Below are 26,788 nucleotides of genomic sequence, written 5' to 3' on the forward strand. Positions count from 1 at the left end.
ATAAAAGCCTAACCTACCTGCTTTATTTACCCGGCAAACAGAACAATCAACAGATTTAAATACCCTCTCACCCCGCGCACCCCCCCGTCCAACCCACCCAACATTCCAACGTAAATTATAAAAACATAAAACTTTCTACACACTTCAGAAGGAAAGAAACAAAAAAATTGTCTTAACTCACGATTATTATGTTTGTTAGATTAGTGCGTTCACTGAAGATATGTAGATTTAAGCAAGCAAATTTTTTTTTTTTTAACTTTTTAAACGTTTTTAGTAATAACTTTTATACAAGTTCATTTAAGAAGCATGATTTCTGCATTCACTGTCTCTCTCTCTCTCTCTCGTTCCGTCTTTCCTTCGCGGTCTCGTTTAGAGAGAGGAGTCTGCGTGTATCAGATTTATCGAAGGTTGGTTTGAGTTTCCGGTCTGCCAGCGCTGTTGGTATAATGTGTTGACCTTGTTGCAGTTGCGGAGTTATCAGGAGCTTATATGAAATATTCTTTCTTGTCGTCGGACCCTCCTTGACCACCTTCCGCGTTGATAATGGCCGTGTCGGCATCTGGCGCGTCATCTGATCCCTTTGCCTCGTGGGTAAGATAAGTACCTGAGAAAGGACAGACAGAATACACTGCGGCTTCACCATTATGATCCTCATCTTTCGATGGTGGCAGAAGTGGGATACAAACAGACATACTGTGAAGGGTGAGGGATTTGTGAAATCCCCTGACAAAATAGCCCACCGCATGCAGTCGGGGGCAGCGTATCTAGAATCAGCCAAGACCTAGATCAATAACCTTGACATTCAGGCGCAGAAGCCATACTGACATCGCGTTATGGGAAAACGTCTCATAAGATATCTTCTGTGAGACATCAATCTTTTTAACACGCACCGGAGGACAGCTATAAATGGCTTCATTGTAAGTGTTGTCCTTCCTTTAATCTTCTATTTCAGTAATTGTTGAAAAATCTACTGGTTCTCTACATTTAGATCTTGTCTCGCCTGGTTAAATGTCTGTAAATAAAACTACTAGGAGCAGGTTACCAGAAATTAGGATTTTTTAAATATACTTTCTCAATGATTGTATGAGACGGCCAAGGGAGGGAGACGGGGCCTTGGAGGGGACAGAGCCCTGTCGTAAATTAATATTGAATCTGCTGTTCAGCGAACCTACCATACCTGTGACTAACAATGCGAGCCAATTAAAGCTCCTGCTCCCTACCTACGACGTTCTTCCCCACTGACTGATCCCAGCGATTTCCCGCTGTGACCTCGGCCAGCTAAAATTAACGCGGATTATCTCTGCCTGTTGCGTCAATCTTTCTGACTTGACTTGTGTTTGCGGTCTCTCCCCCTACAAAAAACTGCTGTGAGGCCGGTACCGCTCAAACCAAACAGGACTACAGAGACCTATAGATTGTCCCCAGCTGGCCAGAGACAGCCGCAGGTGACATTCGGAAGCCTTGATTACCTCGCACCGGCTGTGAACTCCTCGCTCATACATCAGACCGTATTTATAAAGAGGAATACCGGAGCAATAAGTGTCAATAAATGCGCTTTACAGATATGGCCGATTGTATGTATATATACCATCTTGTACTGAACTACAGAAGTCTAACGAGCTCTGTGGACAGGGTTATCTCTCTAGAAGAAAAGGAAGGGTTCAATTTACAGAAGAATAACGGCTTCAGAGGGTATTGTACGTGGAGCACGGATCACTCAGATCGTTTACGGGAAATAAGAAACTAACTTTGGCTTTTAGCTGCATCTTCTACTTTAACGTAGACTCTCTACATCACGTACATTGGAAGTGTCACTAACACAAGGAGAAGACAAAGACTTGTCATACATGTTACGATGCCATCCAACAAACATCAGGGAGAATAACAATTGTTATCAGTCTATATTCCGTAGTCTCTATTAGCACTGTGAATAAATAACCTGCCAAATGTATCTTTGCCCCTAATCCAATGGACTAGGAGTTGGTTGGTGGGTCTTACCTTTGTGTCTGATCAGGTAGCGTCCAAGAACAATTAGCAGACAGAACAGGATGAAGGCGATCACAGCAACAACTCCTCCGATAACGGCATGGTCAATGCTTGATGTGGAGGGGATTGGACTTGGGTCTGGCAGAAGATAAGAACAAGGGATATTAAGGACTAGAAGAGCTGAACACACACACACACATACATACATACATACATATATAGCTATACATAACAGGATCAAACTTCTTGAAAGGAAGAGAGGACCCAAGGAAAAGCATGTTAAAGCAGCAGAGAAAGGAGGAGAAAAACGATCAATCGAAGGACGGGGAGGAATGGAAGGACCTTACACAGAAACGAATGGCATATAGAATGGCCAAATTGTTTTCAACAATCCAAAGTAAGCATAATAACCTTTTGGAAAAAGGAAACAGGCAGGAGACGACTTTGCGGAGAAGGTGTGAAAAAGCACAAGTGGCAATATAACAGAAGAACAGCTCCATGGTGTCTGAACGGGGCACGCAGGATACATGGATGAGGAGCTCCATGCACAGCATATCATACATCAGGGTCTTCAGAAAATTCTCTGTGTGGCAGATAATCCCAATTCTCCCTAGACTTGTGCCCCATTCCAATGACACCGGTCACTGGCGCTTTAACCAGTTATCCCAGTTTGGACAAACGGAATGGGAAATGCTGCATGTTTTGGCCTCTCACTCCTATATGAGAAGAGTACGGTTTCCACCCGCTAAGTTACATTAGGATGGAGCACCATTAGTGGGCTGTTCACCACTTTGATGCTGCTGTGGATTGCGATAGATTCTAATGGCACACAGATTTTTAGTGAAGCCGATGATGACATAAATAAAGCGACCCGATCCTCGTGCATCCCAAACACGGGACTGTCTGCCTATTCGCAGAGCACATGTCAGGAGCGTGTGAAGGCTTGGCCTCCATTTTCACACACGTGCACACCTCCCACCTACAGTAAGGGAACGTGAAGTTAGCGGATACCTTGAGAAAATGACAAGCCGTCTGCGGATGGATTATGAGGTCAGGACGATGCGCGGCACACAGCGGCAGGAGAGTACGCAGGTGGTAAGAGTGAAAGGAGGCATGGGGAGGGAAAAATGAGACTTGGTAAAATGACAGACAACGGGTTTAGCAAGAGTGGCAGCAGCCAACAAACCCAGTGACACCGAATGTTATTCATGGAGGTCAGCAGGATTATTAAGGAAGCAGCTCTATCTGCTCGCGGATTATTCACTAGCTGCCGTAAAGCGAGCCTGTCATCTGGAACTATATCACGGGCCCCACATTTTCTTTCCGAAATACCACACAACAATCCTCGGGAGCTTGCTAAAAATTTGAGATTACAAAATTCCCAAACTACCGTCGCATCTTCAGTTCATTAGCATACGGGGGCGAGCGCTGACGGGATATGCTCATTAAGTGACATTGCATGGAAATACTTGCAATCTTGATGACAGGCACTCTTTAAGGACTAGTGATAATGGCGTTTCAGATAAATGATGTCAAACATGTCACAAGAGCTGTGTGATGTATTAATGTAACAATCTATAACATTCAATCTAAAAAGCCATAGCAATCATGCTTTATATGCATGATACCGCCCCACGCACGGGGCTTTTTACCCATCATTCTCTGTATAGTCAAACCACATTTAATTTTTAATAAATTTTTTATACTTTTACAGATTTTTAAACCAGAAATCACGAAACAATAAAAATTAGGAGCTGTGGTCTGTGGGCTTATCCAGAACCTGTAATCGGAGTCCAGAAAATGGCCAGCCGCTGGGGTATGTTACTTATCCACCTAAAAGAACCGGAAACCTACTTGGCGATTCCTTCTCTGGGTTTTACCTTACGCCAAATCTTCCACTTTTCCCAAATATCACATTTTGTTGTTCACTATATGAAATAAATCTAATGCCGATAAGAGAACGAACAATATAGTCTTTGTGGGTACATTTGGGGGCAGCCATGACGGATGTTTGATGGGTGCTGCCCATAAGCTTGATCCAGAGCACTGCCCCAGCACCCCCCCCTCCACTTACCTCCTGGGCTGTTGTCCCTTATGCCGAGCACCAGTATATGACATCATACTCGGGTAAAAGGGAGAACTCTGATCTCCCCAATCGGCCCGTGGAGCACAAAGGAGACTGATGGCCCATTATAAAGCATAGGGGCTACTCTCCCCAGGAATATGTAGCCATTACAACCTCTTGTTTCCTGGTTTTGGGAGACTATTCCTCCCCACTGTTACTCAGCCTCTGATGGCAGCCTTCCTGAACAATTTAGTCTATTTTAAAGGTCTTTTTCATGAAAAATATTGAAATAATAAAAAGCGGTGTAAATAAAACATTCCAATACATGGAGCTCACAAGATGGCCGACCCCACACTCTTTAAACATAAGATGTTGCCATGGGGACATACGTGATATATGCAGCAAAACACTTTCCGGTGCTTTGTTCCGACCCTTGGCAAAAGCTTCAAAGAAGTCACTCAGGAGATAGAAAGCATGGCGCATTTCATTATAAATAGTTAATTAGACGCCATTAGTGGCCAAACAAGAACGAAGTATCGAAAATTAAGCAAATGGAAAAAAAACGGGAATTAGACTTTAAAAAAAATAAATAATCCATAGTCGTACAAGCTTTTAACACTCCTAAAACGTCGGTGTTCCATTACATTAGACATTTTGCCGGTCTGTGGTTATATATATAGAAGTAAATATACTTTACTCCCACATAATCAGTCCACTTGCGCACCGCTTGACGCCAACGAAACCGATAAGGCTCGTGAGCATTAGGCATAGAAGCTACATTTTAAGGAACTGCTGAGCAAAGATGGACCGGTGGCTACATTTCTGGGCTAAATGTAATGATAAAAGCTACCTTTAAAAGCTCGGGCTATCGGAGAACCTCAGATGAACTCTGAATAAAGTGATCGCCCCTCTCTGCAGTCATAAAGTTTAGACCCTAGCCTTTCCTTGAGGGCAGGTGAATACTCCATAGTGTCCGCTGAATGGGAAGAAGGAACTGAGGGTACGAACGGAAACAATGTTTCAACTTCTTAGGACCAACATGGCTGGCTTGGTGCGCTCAAGGTAGACCACCTAAGTCATGGGCTTTTACTAATCGCATGCTGGCTGAGATATACAAACCGTGGCGATCACGTATCGTCACAGAAACATTTAAATACTTCAATTTTAGAACAAGAGCTCGGAATCCAGGACTAGAAGAGTAGAGGCTTAGGTGGAATGTAAAAAAGTTTTACTTCTCTGAGAGGGTGGTAGATAAATGGAACAGCCTCCTAGCAGGAGTGGTATACGTTAATACAGCAGTCTGATCTGCTGGCCAGCCACGCTTCTTGAAGGTTTCTAGATTTCTGAGTTGTGGTCTTGTGGAATTTTCTGTAATACGAGGCATGACCAAGGCCGACGAACTAACATCTAAAAACGGAGTCCTATTGATGAAGAAATACCGTGTTCCAAAAACACTCCTCAATTCCTCAGCAACCCTGTGTAGGTAACAATTAGACGTCTGGCCTTTCTGGGTATGGTCCGCGGAAGACGCTGGATCTATTACACCTTTCAATCTACAGACAGTATTTAAGGCGCATCTACGGCCAGATGAATTCTGACTGGAAGAGAGGGAGGTTCGACTGGAAAGGGGCTCATGGCTGCCGGCCCAAAGCCTGACCCCATCATTATTCCAACCCATCCCTCTTGGGGTCACAGTCTGCAAGAGTATCAAGATATACAGCGTGCCGGGTTATTATGCCAGCTCAGGATTTGCATCCAATTCGCTAATCAGTTTCTTTTTTACTCACCGTGGGAAGCAAAAGTGTGAGAACCAGTGATTTTAGGCACACCACTACAAACAGGACAGGGTTAAACAGGATTCACGGTAATAACTCAAGCAGTTTCCCGGTGGCGCCCTCCCCTGCATTTCTTCCATTGATTTTTCTGGAGGGGGCAGAAATAACTCTTTAAATTAAACAATTGTTGGACAAATTAAATTCTGAAAGCACTTGAAGGGAAGCGCTATTAAATCGATGCCAACTTCTCGCTGTTTAATACACAAACGTATTCAAAGAAAAGAGGTTTTGTTCTGTTGATTAGCAGAGCGACAGGAAACGGAGCCGGGGGAAATTGATTATGTAGTATGATGATCGTTGCATTGGTTCTAATTAGGAACGCAGTAAGATAGGACGGGGCAGCCAGGGCCTGATCTAATGGGATTTTTGTTTTGGTTTGATAACCCAAATGGGTTCCTTTATCAGGCCTACACATAACAGGGTCGCTTCGATACACAAATTATTTGCCGAGATTCTAGGCGTGAAATGAAGAGGCTTGTGTGCACAAGATTTCTTATGTTCGAGGAAAGTGTATGCGAGGTGGCACAGTTTGTCACCGTAAATGTTCTCTTTCGTCTTCAAAGTTCTGAATGTGATGGAACGCCTAATTAACAATAATTATTTCTATGTATTGTTTCATTTATAATATCCATTTATCACCCTTTGTGGGCTTCCAGAATATTTCATTGCTCGTGTAAACACCACCAATAACGATATGTTCTAGTGGTGCGCCTTTTAAATCATCCTGTGACATCTCCACATAAACACGCTTTAAAGCCTCGGATTACTCCATATCACCCCTTTCTATAACTCTATGGGTCTTTATAACTTTTTCCTATATCTGTTCCCATTATGTCCCCACATTAGCGCTAAATAATATCATTGCTATTGCTCAGCAGCCCTTCCCCATCACGTACCACCCCTATAGAAACAGAATTTGACAGCAGATGAGAACCATTCGGCCCATCAAGTAAAAACTAGAAAAGATTGAACCCGTAATCAGTCTCTGGTCCTGTCTTGATGTCACGATAGCCATATGCCTATCCTATGCATGTTTAAGTTCTCTATTACATCAGCTGAGAAGCTGCTCCACTTATCTTGCCACTCATTAAATCCGAAACGAAAAAAAGGTATTTGTTTTGTTCTAGAGGGGAGGGCGGCCCACTGGTTGCCCCCTAAAACGATTGTCCTTTATTTTTTTTTTCAAAATCGTACAGAAGAAAAATAGGGGAGAGGGGGAGTAGGGGCAGGGGAGGGAAACACGGAACCATCCATAGCAGTCAGTGTACAGAACAAGACATTGCACATCATACAGTTATAGAGGCAAAATGATGAAAGTAAAAGGCATGCATCCAAGGAGCAAATGAGGCGCAACAAAGAACCAGACGAGGCGGCTCGGGGGCTGGACCGCGAGGAAACAAGGCACAATGCGGAAGCGACGCGGAAGGAAGATTGTCCTTTATTTTATACATCGCCCACAGAGGTTCTTAGCGGACAAAGCAAGCGTTTGGCCCAAATGTCCTCCAGTGTCTAGGGTTGCCCAATGCTGTTGTCGCCCTTCTGCCCCAAAACATGGCAAGAAAAGCTTGCAATCTAATATCCTATTTCCAGATCAGCGGCAGAGGGAAATATATGGAAAGTGGCTGGTTACGGATTCCCCTCGTCCGTCTCGAACGTCACATCCACTCACCCTCTGCTGTCATTAACGCTCAGCTGTCAAGGTCAGGGACTTTTCTGCCCCTTACGATGATCCTCATTTAACACGAACTACCCCTCCCCTGTTTTCCCTGAAACATTCCGAGCAGATTAAACATGTAATCACAATCTTCTCCAATCAAGTTATTTGAATTGATTGCTGATAATTAAACTCCGTAATTAAATTATTCTTTCATAACACGCCTTAACGTCTCCATTTGCGGTCGAGTTCTTCATCTCCGTATATCCTCCTCCGCTAAGACCGTTTGTAAACGTATGAATGTATATGGAGATGGTTCGCTCGGAATGCCTATCTTTTGATGCTTTGTTTGGCTAACGCTGGCAGTATAATTAGTTTAAAAAGAGATAATGAGAAAGAATGATAATTACCAGGCAACATAAAAATTAAACGGTTCAGGAGAAATTGGAACTGCCCTCATTTTAGCACCGGATACAAATGGAGCTTCTGAAAAATAAAACACTTTTTTTTTATACGTGTGTTTCGTCCCGTCCATGCGACGTTCACACTGGGTCAGACTCAAACATTTCTTTTGGGGAACTTTGCTATAAATTTGTTTTTAATGGGTACCGCTTTAGAAAATGCCCGTTACTGGTACATATTTTCAATTTAAAAACCAATTTCCATGAAATATGGTGTTTTTCAATGGCTGTTTTATTTGCAAACATGGTTTTTATGTAGTCCACTATATAGCAAGGCTTCATCTGGCAGCATTTGTATAAACCTTAGAAGGTCTGCATCCCGAGCCTCTTGGAGGAGCAATGCTAGCAATCACTACTTCTCATGGTTACACGATCTCTGTGACTATTACGTAAGGTTCTAGAAGCTTTAGTAGGAGGCATCAAAACTGAAGTTGGGTCCAAGTCAGCAAAAGTAATACGTTATGCAGGCTTTGCTCAAACCTCTTCTAAGATAAAAAAAAAAAAACAAAAAAAAACATCCCTTATATCTAGAAATGAATGATATTTGAGAAAAAAACATTGTTAGGGTTTCTAAGGAAAGCAGGACACATGCAGAATTGTGTAGGGTTAAAACGAGGTATTTCTGAGAATAGAAGGCATCTGAGATAAACAAAATATTACAGGGAACTGATGAAATCTTTGAGGAACGGAGAGAAAGGAAAAAGGCGGAGGAGGAAATAAATGGAGAGGGGAAGCTGGCGGCAAGATAAGAACAGCCAGGGAATAGCGCATCACCGAACGGAGAAGGTCCGACCTTGTACCTGTGATAAGACTTCGAGGCAGGAAGCAACCAGGGATTAAACAATTGTCTGGGTTCTGGTGCTACACGGATTTTATCCTGTCCTCCTGTATTTTTATTTCTTCCACCCCAACTGGGGCTGGAGAGTGCAACAAAGAGTTGGCTTTTTTTGTTATCAAGTTTCTTGCCAAAATGATGGTTCAGAGAGCGCTAACAATCAGAAACACCTCTTTGACTGGATCGTTTCCAACACTGCAGAATATACCGTGGGGTGGGATGGAAAGAAATCGGGATTTTTTTTTTCTTTAATCAGAAAAACCAAGTTGTGACACAAATGAAACAGGATTAAGCTTTATCATTTTTATGGTTATAGGGGAGGAGAGAGGGACAGGAGGGAAAGTAAGGACAGAAAAGAAAAGGAGAATGAGGAGAAAAGCAATGGGGGGGGGCAAAAATGTTGAGGTCTAAAATAGTGTGATAAAGTGAAATGATAATACTGGGACCGGAATACAGTTAGAATACATGGATTGAACGCGTATATGAACCTGCGCGGGTCAGCTGGGATGGTATGGTATCAGCAGATACATTACTCCCGGTAATAGAAAGTAAAGCCGGGTCCACTTCAGGAGCCATCAACTCTTATTTATCAGGAATCCCAATATAGTTTCTAAGAAGTAAATCATCTTCCTTCACCAAAGGTGCTCTAAAGGAGAGTTTAGCAAAATCTCTATACTCAGAGTCCGAATCCATCCGAATTGGATGGCAGATCCATGCCCAGTAAAATAACTCTGGACATTTGTAAATTGCTTAACTTCCGAGCGTACCAATACCCCAGCCTCTAAGTCAATTTTAAGGGAACCATGATGGAGTTAGTCCGACTGCGAGAGGTTAAATACTCTAGAAGACTAAGCCGAGGGACTACACCGATTCCAACAAGCCTTGTCCTTAATGTGGGAAGTTTGCTTAAGCTGCTCAAAAGCGAAAAACTTATTATTGTGTTCTGTCCACTTAAACAAGCAGCGGGGGGAGACATTTCTGTCAAGAAGAATCAGAAGAGGACTTACTAAGTCTACGTGAACCAATCAGTAGGAATCAGCGATTTAACAGGGGGAGTCTCCCTGCAAAACGTGAGAGCAGAGCGTTAACTCTCTGTGTGAGATAGATGTTAGCTAGGCTTGTAGCCCACATCTATTAAACTATTAAAATCGGAAAATACCATTACGCACGTACAGTATAAAATGTGAGATTTGGGAAAAGTGGCAGTTCTGAGAATAGAACCATTAGCAGAAGATATGTTTCCATCGGTTACTGAATGAGGAGGGTATAACGTCCAGTCAGGACACTAATAGTTGTCTATAGGTGACCATTTGGAAGCTTGAAGTGCACACTCAGGAGTTAAAAGGGGAAACTCCACCTTTTTTTGGAGGGGAATCTCACCAAGGAGACACAAAGTGAGTTCTTTGAAATCTAGCAGCTTTTAATCTAACGGCTTCTCTGGGCTTTCAGTAACAAATTTTCTTCGAGTAAAACCTGCGGGACTTCCATAAGTGTTCGTGAGTTTAATAAATGTAGAATATGTGAATTTACCCATAGCCTATAGGTCTACCTCTATCCTATTTATCAATCTTACTACTGATAGGCTAATAAACCTTAAGCAAAAACATACCCTAACTACAATTCCTATGATCCACTGTTGGTCAACATCAGACCGGCAGAGCATCACCTTAATGTGACTGTCCTGTAGGTACATTACAGACAATCGAGACCCCCAATACATCATCGCTGTGCTGAAGGCAAGAAAGCAGAAGAGGATTTCCTTACCGTTCACATCCAGCTTGTACTGGGTGCTGTAAGTCCCCAAGCGGTTGGACACTTTGCAGATGTAGGTTCCGCTGTCAGTTTTGTTTAGCTTGGTAAATACCAAGGTGCTTCCATCGTAGGCTGCGGACAGAGGGAGGTCTCCGTTTTCCCGCTCCCAAATGAAAATTTCAGGCCTGCAAATGCGGCAATGAACAGACGTTCAGTACAATATGTGGTTTATGGGAATGGGTGAAACAAAACATTTTGCTCCATAATCACTTAAACAGCCGATGAATAAGAATGGCAAATGAACATTCTGGTGGCCCCTCTTCAGGAGTAAAGCTACCACTGACCACTCGAGGACAAACCCAAAAGTTTCCAGGCATTCTAACCCAGGCTGGTTTCGTATCTCGCGCCTTTCCAACCCTCTCTTGGACAGAAGACTTTTTCTTCACCGGCATGGTCCAACCTGGTTTCACACGCAGTCACTATTGCACTATATTACACCATATTACACTACACTATATTTCAGAGACAGGCGAGATTTCCTGGCTACAGCATAAAAACGAGTACATTTTAATTCATCAAAGTACTCACATTTGCATGTTTTAAAGTATAATTACAAAAAATTGGACAATTATCGTAGGAAACGGTGGGAGGTGTGAGAGAGAACTTGTAGAAGAGCTCAGTTAGAAGGGGAGGGGAAAATGCGAGTAAATGCGAGTATTGCCGGTGACGGGCATACAGACAGCGTCAGTGAGTGCAGTTTGAGATATACGCAGACAGAAATGACACCTCCAGTTGTGAGATTAGGCAGTTTAGGCAACATGGGCTCTATCCACTCTCTGATGGAACTCGACTCACTCTGGATTGCCGTAGGCATCACATTGCAACTGCAGCTTATCTCCTTCCCTCGGCATTTGTGGCCGAGACTCGATCCTTGCAGTGGGTCTGTCTACAAAAAAAAAAAAAAAAGAGGAAAGAAAAGAACTTGTCACAAATTAACATAATCCGTGCTTTAAAAAATTATAGAAACGTATACAAATCAAAAAGCAATTACCCCACGGGCTTCACACAGACAGCCACAGAGCTAACAATCTATTACAACAAATTAACTTTTGTTGAGAACTTAAACAAAGAATATTAGAAAGTTACTAATAGAAAAGCCTTTTTTTTTAAAAAAAAAAAAAAAAAGGGAGGTAACAGAGAATATTCAGCGTTTTAATTAGAAAAATCACAACGTGTGTCTACCTCATATCTCAGCTCATTGAACGAACGCGATTATAGGCTTTCATTTCTGACAATAAATTTCCTGGTGATGAATGGCAAACGCTTGGCACGTTGAATCAAGGCTGCCGTCTCTTGTTGATGATCTTGAAGTCACGCGAACAGTACGCATTTTCTCTGGGTTCTTTAAGCAGATCCTGCGATCTAAAGAAAGCCTGGGGCCAACGTTTTGGATTGCGGACTTGGCCAACCCTTAGAGTGCTGGTGTCTCTGCCTACCCAACGTTGGATCTATGGATGTAGCGTTGCGGGCTTATATTGTCTAAGCCAACTACAGATAACGTTACCCATGAGGTTCGACCTATTACTGGTCAGTGAGGCATTAATCGGAACGCATAAGTCCTCCAATTACGGAATGGTCATTCTATCTTGTTTATTGGGAAAGGCAACAGGCTGATGCTATCGAGTGTTGTTTATATAACGTTTAAAACGAGACTCGCTTTCTGGTTCATCCGACGATATGCCCGGTTGGTCGTAAACCTTCTCCTAAACCTTCCACTAAATCCATTCTGCATTAGGTATTTGCCTTCACACCTCCCCAGTCCTCTGCTAAGTGCCGATGCTTTATGAAGAACTGTATGGAGAGCCGCGGATAACTTATCCGATCCTTAACACTTTGGAACAAATACATAAATCTCCTGTTGTCAGAGCGGCTGGGGATAAGACACCGAAGACGCACGGCCAAATAAGGCCGATTTTTATCATACGCAGAAGCTAGAAAGTGTCAGGCTTTTGGGAAACGTGAGAAAATAGCGCATTACTCAAGGGTGTAGCGGCAGTCTGGGCGAGGACACGGAAGACAAGCTGATGCATGTTTGGGGCAAAGAGGCGAAGTCATTGGATTTACAAAGTGAAATTTTGCACGTTGTATGTGCACTCGTTGTGGGTTAGAGGCATGTTAAGGAAATGGTAAGTATATAGCATGGGCTTTGGGTAACCATAGGAGCTTTAGAACACAGTTTGGTAGCCAACAGCTTGTTTTAGCTTTTATTATAAAGGGTGCAATAGGCAGAAATATATATATATTAAAAAAAAAAAAAGTACAGTAGGCCTATAAATCGGTGAAAATGATCAGATTCGTTATCCCACAAAAGAACATCCCTGAAGGAAGATTATGCACTTTACTTATATTGTCCAGAGACCACATGAAACCCAGCAGCAATTGGCAGAAGGAACTGAGAAAGGCTGGAAGGGTTGGAATGGAGGAAAGGAAGGAAATGAAAGGGGGTCAAAATATATTATAATAAGCCATAATGTTGCATAGAAAGTCTCAGTGTAGATCTCAGTTCAGACATCCATCTCCTAACTTTACCACACAGTTGTATTCCCCAGATGCATAGCATTGCTTGTATCATGATGTCTACCAGCCCTCGCTGTTGACACATCCACACCTGAAGTGCACCCCCCACCTTGCGGCACCTGACCCTCTTGCCTCATGAAGTTACGGCTCTTTCCTCAAGAACCACAGGCTTGGGATGTTTTCTGCAGCAACCAGAGAAATAGCCGACAAAACAGAAGCAGCTTTTGTGGATGAATCCTTCGCACGTTTGCAGTTCGTTTAATAGAGATGCCCAAGCACCTGTCACTGAGCTTACACGTGAAATCATTCCCCGTTTGCTTTAAGTAGGTCTTTTGTTGACGATTCTTCTGTGGATTCTTTGAGGAGAGGTTATAAATATGGGGCAATTACCTCGGAAAGCAATATAATATTCCTGCTGACTGCTTCAGTTTTAGCTCTGATCCGGAATCACTCTTTATACATCCAGCCTGACGTCAAAAAGATACCAAACAAGACACTTGCATAATGTGTTGTAGAGTTCTGTCGTGTCGTTAGGTCTTCTACTTATGTAATACAAACTCCCACAATGACAGAGGCAAACAGGCATGTGGGGGGACACGGCAATTAGTGAAGAAAGACGTACGTTCATCTAGTTCAACCCTTCTGCTGATTGAAACTGTAGACACCAATCTGATGGGTGCAGTGCAGCGGGTAAACTGGGCTGATTAAGGGTAATGCGCTTTCCTGACCACCCAGCCCTCTTCCACACCTAGAAAAGCGACCTCCGTTGCACATTTGAAATGCCAGGAGGGACCGTGTTCTGTGACCCCCTGCTTGATAGTTAGATGGAAGCGGGGCATCCACTGCAATCGGTTTATAGCCTCTCGTAGTATAGAAGTCAGACAGCAGAGAGGTGGCTTAAGAGCAAAGGAGTTTCCATTAATATGTTGGCTTCACATTTTCATAACTTCAATTACAACAACAACAACACTGCTCTCACTCCCGTAACAGATTGAAGGATGACACCGATTCAGTGGGCGACTCATGAAAGCACAGAAGAGGCTTCCGATGATCCCAATCTATGCCTGGTTTTTGCTCCAAGCACATGCCCTCCTGGCACCCATCATTAATGTGACTACATCTCCCTCCCACAGTACACAGGTTAGCTTTGACTTATTGGCCCTCCATGCCAATCATACCGAGTGAAAGCTTTTCACATCTTACTACCATGTGTTTATCTATTTCACTTTATGAAATGTTTTGTCTTCACTTTGCAAAGCTCTACCCAATACGAAGCTGCTTTAACATTAAACACACAGGATGTGTCACATGGAACATTGGCAGGGGGCACTTTGTTTTATTTGCACCCTTTTTCGTTGTTTTTCCATTTATTGTATACAGTTCTGAAGAAACCAGACAGATGCAGACATTCTGGAGAGAGTTTAGAGAAGAGCTACTGAAACGGTGAATTATATGCAGGATAAAAAAAAAAAATCAGGAACACTAAGGGGTCTCAATGTGCCTGGCTTGTTGGAGAGAGGACAGAAACATTTAAATACATAAAGAAATTTAACAAAGTACAGGATGGAAGGAGGAGAATAACATGAAACAAGAGAGTCAGATGGAATGCACCTTACCGAGGTGATAACTGGAACAGCCTCCCAGCCAGTCTTTTACAGCAAGAAAAATGGGCAGACTAGGTGGGCCTAGGGTCTTATGTGCCATTAAATTCCATATCTCTATGCTGTAGGCTATTCGGCAAGGTGTCCATCTCCATAATTTGTGCCCACCACTCTGCCGTCTCTCCAGACTGCCCCCACTGGAGGAGCAGGGCCTGTTGGGGAGATCATGGATCTGCTTCCAACCAGCCCAAAATAAAGAGGCAATGTCATAACCCAGCAACCAATAGCAAAGCTGGGCACACCGCACAGAAATTAAGACAGAAAGGGGTGAGATAGACAGATATAAGAGAGGGATAATGAGGAGGAGAAAGGAGAGAAGAGGAAGCTACAGAGAAGAGAGGAAGAAAAGGAGAAAGTGGAGTCAAATAGAAGGGGGAGAGATGAATGATGGAGATGGGGAGAAAGAGAAAGGTGAGGGTCAAAGAGAAGGGGGACATTATGAGAAAGGGAAGAGAGTTTGCAAGGCCAAGTAAGTGTGTGGATGCAAGGACAAGTGTAAGCCAGGATGTTTGTGTGTGTAAATGTGTGTGTGTGTAAAGGTAAGTAAGTGTGTGTGTGTGTGTGTGTGTGTGTGTGTGTGTAGATGGGCAGGCATTTGTAAGGGCAGTGTACAAGTGTACGTATGTATTTTGACAGTCTGACAGTCTATCCATTACTATTACTGTTTTGGAACACGAACCATGTCAATGCCTATGTCTGCTTTTTGGGTAATCCCAGGCATAAAATGAGTTAACACAGAGAATATACCAAAACATAAATACATCATATCTATATATCAAAGTCCAAAATATACTTAAATATGCATTCCTATTCACGTAGACATTAAGACATGCAAAATGTTTAACCTCTTTCTAGCCAAGGAAGGCTATGTCGCATTTTTGTCTCCTCTGACTGGGGCCGAGGGGTGTTTTAGAGCAAAAATAAAGATGCTTTTCAGCCTCCCGGGTCAATATAAATTGGCTAAGATCGCGCAAGCTGCTTGCACACGCTGACTATCAGTCACTTGGACATGGCTGTTAACTCCGAGGGAAATTGAATCGCTTATCAAACATCTTTCAGAGCAGAGAAACCTGGCAGTCTGGCTTATATCCTATACCCAGGCACCCTCCAGACACGGCACGCATGAGCCAAAACCTGCCGTTTAATCAAAGAGAGATTTTAACCCCCCCACCACCATTAAGCAAGAGGTTAAATTTAATTTAACAGGCCAACGCTGCCAATGTTCTACTGTAACAGTGCAAGTAACAGTGTTATTGATTGCTAATAGCTTGTGCTTTTGAGGCTTAAAATTAAGAGACATTTTTAGGTCAATGAAGCCTTACCTCCAGCATTCCCATTGGTCAACATGTTTAGAGGTGTGGGTAACCATGCGGTCTAATAAAGCAGCGGTGTTCTGTTTTTATAGGCCGTGCCCCTTGTGTGAGCCGTCATTGAGATGTCAATCCTGCAAATACAAAGATCAGAAGATCTCTCCTGGACGCCCCGGCCAACTATATCAGTTGTATCTTTAGTTTTGCAGCAAAGACCTCAATCACAGTTCCCAAGTGGCCTCCTCGAAAGGCACTGAAGCAGAGTACAGGCATACAAAGCTCTCCTTCAACGTGTCGCAAGGTGGTAAGCGCCACGACCTGCATCTAACCACACATCCCAACTAAGGTGTCCCCGTTTTGGGCTCCTGAAAGGTAAAAGGGTATGTCAGTGGGAAGTCTTTTGATCTCTCCATTGAGTCCATCACCACCACTGCAAAGCAGGACACCCACGTGGCCTGGAACAATAACAAAACAGACTGTTCTACTTAAAACAGGGTGGTTGTAAGGCATGAGAAGCAGAGACTTGTGTAGTTTCCGTTCTTGGGCTCCCTCCATTTGCCTCTGCCCTCCCTTACAAATGCTGTCAGAACCAACTTAGAACAAAGAGGTAACTCAACTAAATGGAGAAAGAGCCTCAATGGGGAGAAATAATCATGCAGATCTTGAGAGCAGGAAGTGACAGATTCATTTGAAATAAATACGATTTTTGTTAAGTTATTGAGTACACAATACCAACGTAACTTCTTGCCCGAGAGATTCTCCATGGTTGGATGTCCATAATATATAGTGAACTGGGTAATGTGTAGGTTAGGCAAGTAAACCCTACACAGCTCTTCTATCTCTAGTGATCCAAACGCATACACGTTCTACGCTCTGGTGATGAGAGCAGGTCTACGTTGCATGGATTCTTTTGGGTTTTTGCTCATTATCCTCCGGAGAGTGAGGAAACAGCATGGGGAGCGGCCAAATTATCGCGGATGCACAGCTAACGATCAATTATTTATAAACAGTTTCTCAGAAAGCCACGCAGTCAATAGAGCACGCGTTTCACTGCCTGTAACGACATCTCCGAGATGCGTGTTTGGATAATATTCTGCTCTGAAATACAAACCTTACACTACGTTGCAGCTGGAGATTGTCACGGGCATTAACACCTTCTATTTTTTATTATTTTGTCACGCATTCACTAATTAAGATGATACATCCCGTGAAACTTTCGGTGACAAATACCATCAGGATTGTGCAGACAAAAGTGTCTTAAGATGAGTTCTGACACAGAATAAGAGCCCCACCCCCCACAACAGAAAAAATTCTATCACGTTATATAGACCTGCTTCAAGGCTAGTGACATCATCAGAGAAAACATGGAGCTTTAGTGATTCCTTATAGAATTCCGCCCACCTGTACAAAGTGTTGAGAGAAGCACAAACTTTGACATAAACCTAAAATAAAGTTGACCAAATCTTAAAAACGGAATAAGAATTGAAAATGTTAAGAATAAGAGCACGCGGTGTGCTCTGGGTAGCCTACCCATGTATTCGGTTCTGTACGCCACAGAATTTCTCCTCCTCAACTATCACCGAGTAAAGCTATCGTACAAACAGATGGCTCGCGCCAGCAACGAGGACGCCATGCCTCTCTGTCCAGTATGGATTCGCACACAAAAAGGATTCTATAAACCAACCTAGATCTTCCATTCTCTAAATACACAGACTTGCACGTTGTGCCGAAACCTGATGTTATTGTTATTTTGGTTACGTTTAGTGTGTCAAGGATAAGAGGTACTACTGACAAAGAAAAAAAATCTTACCAGCCGGTGTTATGCACAAGAAAGACATTTTTAAATATGTTGCTGGTGTTTAGGCAGGAATATGGTATGCTAATTATTTTTTTGGCAGGTTACTCAGATCAGCCCTTTAACAGTAAAAAGAGTCCCTACTGACCCCAAGCTTTGAGCTAATGGGGTCGTCTTGATATCCAATTTACATGAGGAAGAGAATAATTAGCATACAACAGACCTCTCCTGCGCTGCACGGAGACCATTTGCATACTAATGACCTTCCATTTGCATAATTAATACAAGGAGTCTGACGGATTTGTGCTTTTTGGCATTGGAGAGGAATAGATGGTGGGCATGCAAGAAAGGTGGACTGGCGCGACAGGGTTAATTCACAGCATGACTAGTTAGAGAAAATAAAAAATAGCTGTTAGCAGCGAGTCAGGAGCAGCCAAGGTAAAGTGCAAAGGAGGGCAGGTAGCTGAACGTCACAGGAAAACATACATCCCAAATGTCCTGTCGTCTGCAGGACAGTAAGGATTTTAGTCAATGTCCTATGGATAGCCACAATGTCTAGCTTTTTTGGGCAGTGAGGATCATGTGGCCAGCTGGGGAGATCCTCTGATCTTCTCTGTCCGACCCTGCAAGCTCCGGGATATGGTACCCCTGCCTAAAGCCCTATATCCCAAATCAAAGTGTCCCAGTTTGGGCTCCAGAAATGTTATGATAAAGGATTATTTAAAGTAGACCTTTCACAAAACCTACACTTTATGGTAATAAAGTAAAGGACTTTACCGTAACTTTATTTTACGAGACGTCCCACTGGGCAGTGAGTTTTAGGGCCATAGAACCCTGTGATGCCCTCATACCCATCAAAGGGAGGAAAAAGGTATAGAGGAATTTGGGGTCCCAAGGATGGACACTTAATGGGTTTTTCGTTTCTGAAGCACACAGATATAGAGGAAGAGGCTCAAGTTATTGGAAATGCGTGCTTACTATTTACTAAGAAATATCTCGGCTATGGCAACAGATACGATCTCCCAACCCGAGCCTCCCTAAGCTACACGTTGCGGGTCTGTAGGCCATTATACTTATTACATGAGCGCACTTAGTGTGCATCCCCTTTATTATACTGTAAAGAACATCTGTTGGTGCTCAGTAAATAAGAACATCCTACATACAATGAAAGTGCCACGTTGCTTTTTCGCGCATGGTATATAACCCCCAAAACAGATCGTTCACTAGATGAATCTCGCCTGCGGTCAGCAAGGACAACCAGTTGATTCCCCCCCTTGATTTTACACAAATGTTCTGATGAAGGAATAGAGACAGAATGAACTCAAAGCGAGTACAGAGGAGCCAAGAAGAAATGAACTCGAGGGACGGGAGCGAGATGGAAGAAATGGGGCTTAATGTTTTTTTACTTAAGACACGGAGGTACGAGGGCAGTTATAGCGTTCTACACATTAATGAATAATCAAAGTACCCGAGGAGACACGGAGCTACGGAGACTAATCACTTACAGGGCTTCAGCATGTATTGAGGAAAGCCCGGATAATACACAGTTAAATCATGACGTTTAACTAGTTTTTTCCCCCACAGCTATCTCGGTCATCTCGGAGAAATCTTTGGAGGGCTAGTCCTTTATAACTCGGTTCATTTTTCATCTCGACTTGTTTAGTGAATAAACCCTGCAGATTCGCCCGTAATTGAGTTTTGCCGACACTGCCTGGTTTTATTTTATTTACTGAATAAAGCCGATCTGGCCCCAAATACCATCTTTCAGTCTCTCTCTCCTCTCCCCCCCTTCCCGCTGCTTGTCAGCGTGTATGAATTAAGATTGCTATTCTATTATTTCATCTTCTCCCAGAGCCGCGCGTCTAACCTTTTGGAATGTGTGTGTGTTTATATTCCCTATCTCTTCCACATTGATTTTCCCCGGAGTGCTCCCCCCACCCTGCGCAACGTGCCCCCCCTCCCACGGAGGAATATTCCCTTTCATCTGCAGGTAAATACTAAGGAAGGCAAGCCGCATTTTAAGAAGCCGGGCTTGGAGACCTGCCAATAAATCTTTGTCAGCTTTTCTTTTCTGTATGGAAAGCGTTTACGTGGGAGGCGGGCAGCGGTAACATCAAACATAACAAACGCTTAAAAAAGTGGGTTAAAGGTCCTATCCCACCTATACCGCCGAATTTAACACTTTTAGACCCGCATGTGGCATTAGAAACATGGTTCACAGTACTCTTGGATGCCCGAACCCTTCACAGAAATCGTTCTTTGGTCATGTCAAATTTTGGCTCACACAATTTTTGCTGGGAACACAATTATCAGGTGACATTAAAGCCGGCACTGATAGGTCAACGCCATAGACATTTTCAAAAAGCTGCCTTCGGGTTCACATTATCAAACTTCAATGAAAAGACTTCTGATAAGGTTTCTTTCATGGACAAGCCATAGCTCATATTCCGGGGTCCTATGTATTAAGCGATGAGACCCCCACAGCAGTTCACTGCCCTCCTCACTTTTAAATGGACAGTAAGCCTTTGGCAGAGCGCTAAACGAACGACTTTCTTCATTTATTACTAGTGAGAGGTCAACGGCAGAAGCTTCCCAGCTAACCGAACCATCAATCTCCATTTCATTTGGCTTCACGCCACAGGGCACCGAAAAGAAAACTCAGCTGGGGAAAAAAAAATGCCTATTGCTAGCAAGAGAAATATTACTGCAAAGACGAGAAAATGCTTAATATTCATCGAAACATTCAATAAAACTATTATTTAGCTAATAAAACGATGTTGAATAATCATTGGAATCGTACGCACGGACGCAGCGCACGACAATATCACCGCGTCCCCACCGCAGCTATTTTATCTCTCAAAAGAAATAATCCCCTGGGTGTCTAGAAAGACGGCAAGCCGAGAGAGGTTCAGTGGTGATAGATGTGGTCTATTTTGATTCTGTAAAAGCACTTGATAGTTTGCTGTACAGTAGCTAGGTATATAATAAAGAAAGAATAGGCCTAAGGGATAACATTTGTAGTTAGAGAGAATGCTGGTTAAAAGAGTTGAATCAGATCGTTGTTGGAAATTGAACTTTCGCAGTTCGGTTACAGCTGAACGTGGGATATATCAAGGATTAGTTTTGGGTGCAGTGTTCTGAAATATGTCTTTTGATGATCTCGCAGCTTACTGTTGTAAAAGCGGCCAACGGTGTTTAGACTCTGTAGAGGTTTGTTACAAATAAAGAACAGGGAAGAGCGGAAAGTTAAACAGATTTAATATGGAAAAAAGCAATGTTATGCATTTGGTGATTAAAACTAAGCAATTGGGGTAACGTTAGGAAGCTTTGTGCTGAAAATGGATGTCTCGACTCTTTACCGAGATGTTTTATGTGACATGATATAATAGCTGTTTAACTGATTAGAAGAACAATGTATTTACTTAGTTTCAATTATAAATTTCCTGCTGTTTCTGTACACATTATGGGGGCTTTCAGGGCTGTAGAACCCTGTTATACCCTCATACCGAGCAAACATTCCGAGCTCCTGGAAAAGAGGGGCATCAGGGGTTGAAAGAGAAAAGGGATCTCAATATGAACAGCCTTGCGGAGAGACGTAGAGGGATTTAACAACGTACAAGACGGAGGTTTATTTTAAAAGACGAGAAATATATATCTAAAACAAGGCCAATATCTAAAACTAGAGGGTCAGAGGCTTAGTTGGAATGGAAGGTTTGCTTTACTGACATGGTGGTACAAGTGGAACAGCCTCCCAACAGAAGGCGTAGAGGCCGATACAGCGAGAGATGTTTAAGTATGCATGGGATAGGGCGGATTAAGGATGGAGTCTTTACAGCAGGAAAAAACACAGACTAGACGGGCCGAACGGGGCTGTTCTGCCATTAAATTATCTGTTCTATGAAAGAGAGGGACAGAGGGATTTGGGTCCCAAAGAGGGGCCACTAAGAGGTATTACGGCTCCTGTAGGAGAAACACGACAAGGGGCATCACTCGTTAGAATTCACCCACGTAGAACGGCGCTTTCACAAAGCAATAAATTATACCATCTTTTAATTATAAATTCTGAGAGCAACATTTCCTTTTCCTCCAACACTTTGGAGTCTCTTCATCAAAGGGCGGCGGATTTCTTAAAGGTAAATTTAATCTCTTAATTAAATATTGCAATAACCTATCAAAATTACACATGGATTATTACTTCAAACATGATCTCTCTTTGAGAGATAAGAACTATATGATTACTTGATGCATGGGGACGACAGGTGTGAAATTATGCAAATAATTCTATTAATTAATGCCCGGTTTTATCACCTACTTGTGGCTGGCGACCATAATATTTTGTCGTTAAGGCGTCTCTATCGGTAGTTTATGCAGTATTATTAAATATCGGGATAATGTATGAGGGGCTAACAAAAAACACCTTCCGAAATACATTAAACATTTATTATAAATATGCTAAAACATTATATCGTAGGTACTGGCTCGCTGATTATAACAAAATGGTTCCTGTTCAGTGCCCACGGAAATCTGAAAGGGGGACTCCTAACATTTTATTACTAGTTTTATAATAAGCTTTGAGACTATTGAGACTCTTAAAACAATTCTAATTTTAATATAAAATTAGCCATTTGTATGTGTTCTACTGCTGTTACCCTGATTCCTTATGATACTGCCTGCAGCAAACAGAATGGCACAGACTAAATCACCTAGACTGACACTGACTGAAGTCCATGGACTTCCTAAGCATTGCCATAAAGCATCAGCTCAGTGTAGTGTTAGAAATGGGAAAGTCACAACTGACAACAACAACAGCGGCTTCCAGGTCTGCAGATAAAAAGGAGTTCATCGGAACAAAATAAGATAAAACTAGGTTTTTGTCAATGCAACCTGGGAGGGGGGGTTATATTATTGTATAATGACTCATTTTTTTTTAGTAAAGGTTTTATCTCAACGTCTCTATTAACAGACTTCACGAGCTACAGGTATTTTCCAGTAAACACCGTTATGGTAAAGACCTTGCTGCTCACAGCTGCCTTTCAATACATGATTCATTTACTATTCATTCTCTCTCTTTTTGGTTCATGATCACGTTATTCTGTGACTTGTAGATCCATTTGTGCAGAGAAAGAAAAACATAATAACCCATCTCTCTTTCATATCAGCTGTCACTCATACGAGGAAGAAACGGGACGGCCGCTCAATAAGGACGCCTCCATTCACAGGCAGGTTGCTCTTAATCTCCGAATAGAGAAAGGAAGCCACATGAGCGCTCCCTAAACAAAGACGCCTTTAAAGGCAAAGCAGTTGATTGACAAACACCTCCCGCCTGCGTGCCCCGAAGTGGTGACATTTATGCTTAATACACAGAGAAGCAAACAATGCAAATTCACTGCTTTCAGCTGGGTCAGAAGAGGCGTAAGTAATAATACTATCTAAGGATGATAGTTAAGTTCTTTTTAGCAATGTAGCTATTGAGATTAATTTATATAAATGAAGTATCCGCTATTTATAACTGTTATTTAACTGATGTAACCGTTATATTTATTACTTTGGGTTAACGAGTTACGTGAGCGTCCATAACACACGTCCATAAGACGTTCCCGTCTCGTGCCGCTCCACTGGCAGCTCCATGGCCACACTTACTGGACCATCGGAGAACTTAGTGAATCCGGATTCTCTGGGCATTGACAAACCACAACGACCATCAACCGGCCTTTCTTCAGACTTCATTACGCGACTTGCGGAGCACCGTGGAAGCTTTAGCTTAACAATCCCCGTTTTAGAGCCGCAGTCCTACCTTGATCCAAATCGGGTGAGTTCACCGCCGGTAGGTCTGACAAAACGTATAAATCAATAAACATAGTATCGCTGATCTTAGTAAAGCGGAGTTCACTTACACAGGACTTTGATCTTGTGGGTGGAGGATTTATCCGTTCCTTGCATGGAGTCGAGGCTGACGCTGCAGGTGATCTCGGCTCCATCATCCTCCCGGGTTACCTTGAACTCAATGATACTCGTCACTGTAAACGTTTTACCATTGGTGTCTTCTGATGTGCTGATCTTCGCTCCTGCGAAAAAAGGAATACGTCGATAGCACCCAGCTGAGGTCATTATAATGTAATTAAATGTACATTGCAGATATTTGATTATGGTTGTTGTTTAAGATGTCCCCTAAAATAAAATTGCATTTCTCTTTCAGACACTAAACATTGAGGTTTATTATCTTATGTAGTCCCGGGGCAAGGAGAATCTTATGTTCAGTCAATGTAGAACTCGGCAGCAGGCAAGAAACATGCGGCCCATGTAGCTGTTATCTCCAAGGTTCTTAAAACAAAGTCCCATTGAGCCGTGACCCCCCCAGCCCATTTGTATCCAGAGTTGGATACTCGTGTTTCACTTGCTCACCTGTCAGTTCCTCCGGGCCTTTGTACCATCTGATGTTGGCGGCAGGCTTGCTCCCACTGGTTGTGCATTTTAATATGGCATTGTCGTTTTCATTAAGTGGGATGTCATAATCAAATATCTGGGGCTTCTCTGGCACCCCTACAAAATAAGAAAAGCATAAGCGGTCTTATTTTAGAATGCCATCAGAATCAGAATCTCAGACAACGTCCTTGTCAGTTGTTTCTTTTCCGAGAACCAATTTCGTGTAAGGCTTTATGCTCTTTCAAACATAACAGCCATAGCAATCAATTTAACATCATCTTTATAGATTTTCGAGGAAACTAATATGTAGGCTATGTACTGCCAAGTAATTAAATCCTGTCTAAAATTACTCTGATGACATCACTGAGAAGCAGAAACATCACCAAAAGTAACTAAGGAAGAGGAAAGGAGAAACGGAAAGGTACAGACAGTATTTATATGTAGTGACAGCTTTACTCCAGCACCAAAAACATCAACAAAAGCAATTACTCGTCAAACAATGGTATTCACAAAGTGAACTCGTGCATCTATTCAGTCTTATTTCCTCGGGTGTAATAGCTCTGTGAGTTGCGTGTGTTCCATGTCGAGACTGTAAAAAAGATGCTAGTATATAAAGTATATAGATTAAAACTTTTTATATATTAATTTATCCATTGGCATCTTAAAGTTTTCCATAGGGTAACATGAACCTTAAAAGACAAGGTTTAGATTTTAAAAACTCAATTGTTAAAAGTGTAAGAATTACGATATATGGATTCATGCACACGCTGTCCATAGTAGACAAACATACTATTAAGAACACAAGACATACCTAGAACCGTGACTGTGGCTTTGGCAGTCCTGACGGGCATGGTGAAGATGGAGCAGGTGTAGTCACCTTCATCAGATAAAGTCACGTTGCCAATACTGATTGTAAGCTCGTTGTGCGTAGAACGTTCCAACTGGATTCTGTTGTCCCGAAGAGCTGAGGGTTGATATACAAGTTATACATAAGTCAATGAAAAGAAATAGATAGGGGAGTGATATGGAATTAAACAAAAATGTGAGAAGAGAGCATCAAGGATAAAGTTACAAGGGTGGGAACTAAAGAGATAGTCCATGACTTCTAGGAGAAGTATATTAGAACATTGTATCAAAGTTATTAAAATAGTCTTTGATCCCCGCTGAAATTATTCTTTCATTGGGTTTACAGACACGCACCTCTCTTCTCCCCAAAATAGAGAGTTTGCTGAGCTGGGTTGGACCATTGGAGAGAAGAATGATCATGGTCTTCAACTGTGCACTTCAAGATTAGTTTTCCTCCTGTGGGGACAATCTCATCTGATGTGACCGGCTGGCTCGCTATGGAAGACAAAAAAATATATATATATCTATATAAATGCTGCAAAAATTTTTTTTTAATATAACAAGACTAACAATGTTCCATTATGTGAAAGCCAACAAATATATATATATATATAGATAGTGGTTAGGAGACTCAAATACACAGAACCTGCCAGAAGATCTGGCCCATTCAGCCCCCGTCTAATCTGCCAGTTTTTCCTGCTGTAAACATTCCAACCTTAATCAGTCGTTGGTCCCATGCATGTTTAAATATTTAAAATTAATGTATTTCGCTACATTACGTCACATACGTTTTGTGAGAAATCATACTTCAGCTTCAGAAATTTAAAGTTTTATGAGTTATTACAGTTCTTTCAGTTATTTCATAGATTAATCCTTCAGATTCTGTGTCTGAATATCACAAAAATCTAGCACAGACCTGGTGGATATTGTCTTCAACATGGCTCCTCCATTCCAGCCCTTGAGGGCCACAAGCAGTTCAGGAATTTAGTTACTCTTGCTTGACAACAATCCGCTTAATTCATTTGTAATGAAGGCGCGTGGGGAATATTAAAGAATTTGTGCCTTTTTTTGCAGCGATACCTAACCCCGACGTCTCTCAGAACTACTAGTTTATAAACCGTATGTATACTCAATGATTTATATATTTTAATTATTCAGATGATTTCATAGAACTGTTGCCGCACAATCAAGTCTGAAACACTTACACGTCACGTCGCTAATAATATGTTCCGTCATGAATAATGTATAAACTTAATATGTATCATTAACTGTAATACTGACTCGACACATACGGGATGTGGAAAAACACAAATGGAGCTCGTAGCTCACAATTTAAGCGATCAAAGGAATAAGTTCATTTTAAAGAGCCCTCTGAGTTAACTAATTGGGGTTTTGTTTGTTGCGTAACACTCCTGTATCCGCTTAGTATCAGAATACCCCAGAAGTTCTGACGCTGCGCTGCTGCCGATGGGGGCTCAAATCTACTGGATAACGAAATGTTCTTACCACAAGAACGGAAGCTGATGAGAGAAGGGATACATATTATGGGGAACACTATATCTCTTCTAGAATATCTCTCAAAGCATGT

General features: G+C 42.4%; 1 protein-coding gene across 1 annotated transcript; it reads right to left on the bottom strand.

Moving 5' to 3' along the window:
• Window positions 1-485: 485 nt before the first annotated feature.
• On the bottom strand, window positions 486-26,436 carry LOC149284742 (cell adhesion molecule 3-like). Its single transcript, XM_089496358.1, has 9 exons — window positions 26,406-26,436; window positions 25,555-25,695; window positions 25,166-25,318; window positions 24,334-24,471; window positions 23,826-23,996; window positions 11,444-11,534; window positions 10,601-10,773; window positions 1,999-2,124; window positions 486-604 (listed from the first exon to the last, which is right to left on the bottom strand). Exons 1-9 carry the CDS (start codon window positions 26,434-26,436, stop codon window positions 486-488), a joined length of 1,143 nt encoding a protein of 380 aa, XP_089352484.1.
• Between the last annotated feature and the right edge of the window lie 352 nt (window positions 26,437-26,788).

Source organism: Sceloporus occidentalis, unplaced genomic scaffold, assembly GCF_023333645.1.
Source record: "Sceloporus occidentalis isolate IW3139 unplaced genomic scaffold, rSceOcc1.0.p SCAF_89, whole genome shotgun sequence".
Taxonomy (NCBI): domain Eukaryota; kingdom Metazoa; phylum Chordata; class Lepidosauria; order Squamata; family Phrynosomatidae; genus Sceloporus; species Sceloporus occidentalis.